Source organism: Solanum dulcamara, chromosome 2, assembly GCF_947179165.1.
Source record: "Solanum dulcamara chromosome 2, daSolDulc1.2, whole genome shotgun sequence".
In the NCBI taxonomy this organism is placed as follows: Eukaryota; Viridiplantae; Streptophyta; class Magnoliopsida; order Solanales; family Solanaceae; genus Solanum; species Solanum dulcamara.
In genome coordinates this window covers 74,730,433-74,737,485 of record NC_077238.1, presented here as the reverse complement: position 1 = coordinate 74,737,485, position 7,053 = coordinate 74,730,433, and the positions used below count along the sequence as shown (strand labels likewise).

Below are 7,053 nucleotides of genomic sequence, written 5' to 3'. Positions count from 1 at the left end.
ATTCAAAAGGGCAGTAAGGCTTCTTTTCTTGGAGTCAAGGAAGTTTTTTAATAGGGATGGACTAATAAGAGGGAAGTTATATATCAAGCTACAAAAAGCATAGGAGTTATAAGTAAAGAGTAGTATCGTTAATTACTTTCAATATTTACAAATAAGTCCCAAAAGTAAATATCGTATTTACATTTGGTACTCATTAGTTAGTTACATTGTGTCAGGTGGTTATTTCCTATTCTATCCAATTAGAGAATATATACTTGTAATAGCTGGTTTGAAAGGCAATGAGAATTATCATCTATCTTTTGCCCCAAGTTTCTTTAGCTTAACTTCTCGAATTGCATTTGAGTGAAAAGTATTTTGTGATTCGACAACTTTCTATTTAAGGTCATGCTCTTAGTAAGTTAAAGTTAGTTTTATATCATGGCTAATCACATCTCCTCAATATTTATTTGATCTACTTCTACCTCGCCTAAAACCATCCATAACCAATCTCTCACACTTCCACACCGGAATCCTCTTCACATATCTGAACCATCTCACTCTCACTTTCCGCATCTTGTCCTCCACCCAAGCAACTCCCACGTTGTCCTAATATCTTCATTTCTAACTCTATCTCTCCTAATATGCCCTCACATCTAATGGAACATTCTCATTTCTGCAACTTTTTCAACTTTTGAACGTGAAAATTTTTGACTGATCAAACTTTGCCTCATAGAACATAATTGGTATAACTACCGTTCTATAAAACTTGTCTACCAGTCTACCAACAAAAGTGAGTCACTCCAATTTCAAGATGAGCAGCAAATTGGTTCAGCACAGAGCCCACTTGAATGAAAAGTAACAATGCGACGAGAATAATTTTGACCGCAGAAAGTTGACAATTAATTATATTACATCATTTAGTTAATCACAAATGCACTTTGTTGAAGTGGTCAAACTTGAATTATTTTTACCAAATGCGATTTAGAAGAATAATGTAAGCACTTGTGACAACAATTACTGACTGGAATTCAAAACAAGTTATTCCAACCCAGTCAACTAAAATTATCTACTGATCTCAGTAGATGGTGCTTCCCAAAAATCCACACTCTCAAGGTTTCACACCATTAATAGTTGGAGTGACACCTCTACTATTCTTCACATAGGCCACATATTCACCATAGTGCATAGTAAATAACGTGCTCTGGTAACGAGTTAGATGGATTCGCTTCCTCAGTGATTCAGTTATAATTCCATTGTAACCGGCTTTTCTTACCAGAGAGTCGATTGCTTCAATCTTTGTCCAGCCTGGGGACAAAATTCACGAAGTTCATCTTAGGAATTAATCAACTTCAGAAGTGCCAGACAAGCTTAAAGGGAAAAAAAATATGATGCACAACATTCTCATCAGCGATAAGGCTGAGAGACAATCACCTTCATGAGCAGCAATCTCAGGTAGGTATGTGGCACTTCTCCTTGCTTTATAATCAGGGTCAGTAAATTCAATAATTATTCCATGCATTCCCACCTGAAGAAACCCACTACATTCTTCAGAATAACGACTAGTACATTCAACAAAGGAACAAAATAGAGTAGGAGAAAGAAATGCAGGTAGACGACATTTTTATTTATTGTGTCAAAGCATTAAAGAGAATCTTTGCAGTGGCATCATGATCACCTTCCCATGCACAAAAACATAAGATGTAATATGTTCTGATCATTTAGCACATAAGAGTATCATGTATGATATAGGAAAGCCATCCGACAATCAATTTCACAATCTGGATTGTGGGCAAGAAAAGACAACTTCTGTTTGAGCTTCGGTTCACATGATTTTGGAAGATCTATAAGTCCATGGACAACCGATCAACATGTTCCAAATACAAATTTTAAAGAGCACCTAGATCCAAACAAAAGTAGACAAATGTATCTAATCTATGTTCATAGGATCTCCTAGGGATTACATAATGAATGTAATGTTTCAAAAGAAAACAAGCTTTTGTGCTTTTTTTGCCCATCCAATCTAGAGTGTGGATTAGGGAAGCATTTCTTCTTATTTGAAAACTTTTGCTGCTCATGAATTTGATAGACTATGCGAGGATGCAATACAATAACAGAAAGATATGTCAAGCATACAAGCATGCATATCTCACGAATTTGATAGACTACGCGAGGATGCAATATAATAACAGAAAGATATGTCAAGCATACAAGCATGCATATCTCCCCCTTGCTTTAAGAAACAGAGCAAGTTTGAAAGTAATACCTCCCAGTCAAGGTAGTTGGCTGCAGTTTCATAATTAGTTAGGATGGAAACTGTACATTCTAGAAAAGGTAATTCTCCAGCTTGTATTGGGGGGAAACGGTGGTCCCTGAGAGCACTGCATATGAATTTTAATTTCAGTCCAAATATAACTATGAATATGATGCCATATGACAAGATAAGCTTTTCAGTGTAGGCAGGAATAACCTAAGAAAGAATAAAAGGCAAGCAAACACTTACCTAAGAACCTAAAAGCAGAGAGAGTTATAAATTTAGATTGTATCAGGAGCAAGTAAACAATCCTTTCAGTTTTGCCAATAATACCAGCATTCAGCAATTTCACATGAACAAGCTTTTAAGAATGAAAGGAACACCAGTGTCACATAATGAAGCTCAACTATCTTACTCATTCTCCATATCAGCTGACAAGAATGAAATAGCATTTCTGGAAGAGAGAGAGAGTTCTTCGCATATAACATACTTTAATCGTAATATACCTTGTCAGAGCATAATCCTTAAAACCATTAATTAGGCAGCGAGCTTCCAGAGTCCCGATGCATCCACGTAGACGAGGCTCCCCACCATTCACCAACTTGTTCCAAGTCACAAACAATGGGCTGAAATGCAGTTTGTGCCACACATGAGCAAAGCATCCAAAGCTATTTTATGCTTTGGTTTGGCATTTCACGCGTAATAAAGGAAATATTAACAATGACACATCAATTTGGTTAGCTTACAAAAAGGACAACCAAAAATCCTTACCTAGTCAAAACTGATAACTAGATGCACTTTTCCAACTTAGTAAAGCCTAGACTCCTAAGCTTCATTGGATGAACAGACAATGAAGAAAATGGGCTTTATGCCTCACGCAATCCTAGAAGTTAGCTTATAAGGTACGTAATGCCTGAGAATTTATAAGGAGATAGTACTCAACTTCCTCAACCAATGTGGACACTTAACACCTTCAACACACTAGGACTGGCCAGTTGATGCATGGACAATATAACATTGAGGGTCTTGACATTGGAAAACCAAGACCATATACGTAGACAATAGCTTATTCCCTACAAATGTGGAACTCCTAACTCACACAAAATTATAAAGAAAAAACTAGTTACAAAGAGGGAATATTATAAAGAAGGGAAAGCTCCCAATATGTTTAAAAGAAGTGACCTATATAAAATCCTATGCGGACAACGTTTGATGGAAAGTGAAAGATCATTTTTGTAAGGCTATCATAAATCAACACTAATAAATGGTTAGAAAAGTGATGCAATTGGAATTAAGGAGAGTCTTCTATTTTTCTTATAAGTAATTAAGACAAGCTAAAAAGTATAGGTTGAAAGCATATAATTTCCGGTAGCACTATAACCAAATTAAAAGGAACATTTTTCCAAATAAAAAAAGGCAATGGAATCGAAACTGCTTTGGACCTTTACAATGCCGCAGCAATATTCAACCAGCTAACCAAGAAAGTAATCTGTATAACAAAATCTAACTGCTTCAATTCCTCCGGTTAAATTACACTAGTACACTAACCAATTACTAAAGTTAGTGAACACTTGTTTACACGTAGCATGCATATACACAATCAAAGCCACCTCAAGGTAAAAAAAAAAATAGGGGGACATTTGTCTTTTTCCATGTAGTGTCAGGGTCAGTTTAGCTCAAATTGATCCACATACAGCTCACAAGAACATGTGCCAGGTAAAAAGCGTAAAATATCGCAAGGACATAGATATGGGTATCTCAATTTTTACACCAACATGGCTAGTTCACACTACTGCAATGGTGCAACCACAAGCACAGACGCTGAGTGCAAAACAATTAAACCAACCGTGACAGCCCACAAGCACATACAACAGCAACAACATACCAAATGTAGTCCCATAAGTAGTGTCAGGGGAGGGGTAGCATGTACACAGATGCTATACAACCTTTATGGGGCAGAGATACTGTCTCCGATGGACCCTCAACACACAACCCACAAGCACATAGTTTAGCTCAAATTGGTCCACCTACAGCTCACAAAAGCACGTGCAACGTAAAAAGGGGAAATATTTTCAAGAACATAGATCTGGGTGTCCCAATTTTTTTCACCAAAACAACTAGTTCACTCTACAACAACCACAAGCACAGATGCAAGAGTGTAAAACTATAAATCCAATCTCTATAGCCCACAAACACATACAACAACATACAAGTGGGGTCTCTCTCGCAAGAAAAAAAAGACTGTTTTCGATAAACCCTCGAGCACAGCCCCCCAAAACACATGTAAAGGGGTAAAATTTGAGAACCCATGGATGTGGGTGTTTCAATTTTTAAGGCAAAAGAGGAATCAGCTTACTGTTGACCCTCATCGAAAGCAGGAGGAGGAGCTTGTTCTCTGTTGTAGTGAGCTACCAAAGTATCAAAGCAGTAGACAACCATTTCCTTATTCGCCGACACCATATTTCAATCAAATTATACCCAAAACAAGAACAAATTAAGCTCAATCACAATCTTTCAATGATCGGTTAATCATCAATAAATCAATTCGACATCAATTTAAGCCTAATTCCACGCAAAATTGAGTGGGGAATCAGAACAAAGCTTCCGTAGAAGCAAATTGGGGAGACCGAAAGAATTGAAAAAGAAAAGAGCTTTTGGAGTGTTCTCCTTTCTTTCTTTCGTTTTTTGTGCTTTTTTTTTTCTTTTTCTTTTCCTTTTCCTTTTCCAAGGGTGACAGGTCTAAAACGGGGTCAAAAATGCTCCTAACATATAATGATTTTAAAATGTCCGATTTATTAGATCAAAATATCCATAACATCAAACTTTAACGTTCTCATTTGGTTAAAAATATAAAATGTTCTATTTCCATCGGATTAAGAGGGACCAATAAAAATTGTAATAGACTAATAAGTACTCTTTCATCATCACATATCTCAATTTGAATCTTCTTGAATATAAAGTACAATGAATGAAAAATCGAAAGTATTTGGATTACTTTTCTTAAAAATAACTTATAAGTTGAAAGTTAAAAGATCATACATTGATCATATTTAAGTTTTAATTTTTAGCTTATTTTTATACTTTTTGGCATAAAATAAATACTTTTAAGAGTGTTTTTTTTTAATCTTTTACAAACATGAAAAAAAAATAAAAAAAATTAAAATAAGTCAATTCAAACATCCTTCAAATTTATTTTTTTAATTCAAAATTTGGGCATGGCCCATTTATTTAACCCAAATCATTAGGTCCATAAAGCGTGACCCAAACAAAAATAAGAGTCAAAAACAAAGAAAATGAAAAAGGAAAGCTGTTTAAACTACTAAGCTAAACAAAAGGAAATAGAAAAATGCTTTTGGAAGAAATCAATTTAAAGTTCCTTTTTAATTTTTGAATGTATTTGTCTAATATTAATTTTAAGCTATAAAATTCTTAAATTCAGTTAAAAATATAAAGTTAAGATTTCTAATTTTTTTTAAGTGCTTAAAGCCATTTTGTTTGACCATGAAAATTACTTTTATATCCCTTATATTTTAACTAAATTCTCAAACTATCATTTTTATTCTTTCAATTCTAAAATTCAAATATTTATTTTCAATATAAATACTTTTATCCAAACACTCGATCATTTATTTATAAAAATAATTTACTTAGGTCCAACCTTTTAACCACTTCAATAAGCCACTTCAGTCTAGAAACTTCCGACCACTCCTCAGCTGCATCGCAGACGGCGGCGTTGGCTCCAACAGGACCTTTCCTTACCACCGGTGTAGATGAAAGAATCAGGAGCTTGAGGGACATCCATCTGGGCCCTTAAATTCTCACAAGGGCCATGGATTCACATCCTCCTTGAAGACTTCTTCAGCTCCAGAATGAACATCAAAATACGACGAAAGGTATGGTCCTAATCCCTACTGAAACAGATGAGAAAAGCTTCCTGTGGTGAACATTGATCCATTTCCATGTCTTGTGCAGATTGAGCCCTACGGAACTAATACTACTGCCTCAATCCATGGATCTGCAACAACATCCCCCAACAAAGTTAGATCAGGTACACATATTACGATCCACTCCTAGTCACTCAAGATGTGATATCCCCCTTTCCGACATATCTAGGTTCTGTGACTTGTATTCATAAAATGTCAAAAACATTTTCTGTCATATTCCTGCCTAAATTAGAAGACATAAGGTCCCTTTATATGTTTATTATTAGCTGTGACTCATGACACTGTTGTTGAAATTGTTGTTTTGGAATTTCTTTGTTCTGAGATTTGGCTTGCTCTACTTATCCATTTGTACAATTGTTTTCGCTTGCCTTGGTAGCTCCAGATAGGTAACAAACTGAATGGGATGTGCACCTGCAAAACTAGAACCTAGGTTAGTTAAAAAATCAATCAGATTATTCCCTTCTCTGTAGGTATGTACTACAACCACTTGTTTGTTCTTCATCTCCTTTTTAATAGCTCTGATTTCCCCCGAAATAATCCATAGAATCTCCCAAACATCATCTAATATCCTCTTGATTGTGAGGGAATCAGTCTCCATAACCAGAGGAACATTGTTGTGATTTAGACAATACTGTAATCCATGTTTAAAAGCCTTCACCTCAGCCTCCAAAGCAGAAATAAAATTATACCTCCTTGCCTCTGCTACAACAAGATCCCCCCTATCGTCTCTTACACAGAAGGCCATAGAACTGGAATTTGGGCTGGCTTTAGAGGACTCATTGTGTTGCATTTGTACATTTCAGGGCCTGGACATGCCCATCTCACAATATTGGTGCCAATTAAAAGGGTATAAGCTTCAAGAAACTGTACTATAAGTGG

The 7,053-nt window shown here is 35.7% G+C and overlaps 1 protein-coding gene across 1 annotated transcript; it reads right to left on the bottom strand.

Annotated features, from left to right (window-relative positions):
• Window positions 1-873: 873 nt before the first annotated feature.
• On the bottom strand, window positions 874-4,964 carry LOC129880737 (uncharacterized protein At2g38710-like). The gene is made up of 5 exons (XM_055954916.1): window positions 4,587-4,964; window positions 2,737-2,856; window positions 2,243-2,357; window positions 1,411-1,504; window positions 874-1,284 (listed from the first exon to the last, which is right to left on the bottom strand). The coding sequence occupies exons 1-5, from the start codon at window positions 4,688-4,690 to the stop codon at window positions 1,088-1,090; spliced, it is 630 nt and encodes a 209-aa protein (XP_055810891.1). The 5' UTR covers window positions 4,691-4,964; the 3' UTR covers window positions 874-1,087.
• Window positions 4,965-7,053: the final 2,089 nt, after the last annotated feature.

Coding starts and splice junctions, on each gene's coding strand:
- LOC129880737 (XM_055954916.1), bottom strand. CDS start 4,690: ATGGTGTCGGCGAATAAGGAAATGGTTGTCTACTGCTTTGATACTTTG. Junction 2,358..2,736: donor AAGGATTATGCTCTGACAAG/GTATATTACGAT, acceptor ATTCATATGCAG/TGCTCTCAGGGACCACCGTT. Junction 1,285..1,410: donor TGAGATTGCTGCTCATGAAG/GTGATTGTCTCT, acceptor TTTTGTCCCCAG/GCTGGACAAAGATTGAAGCA.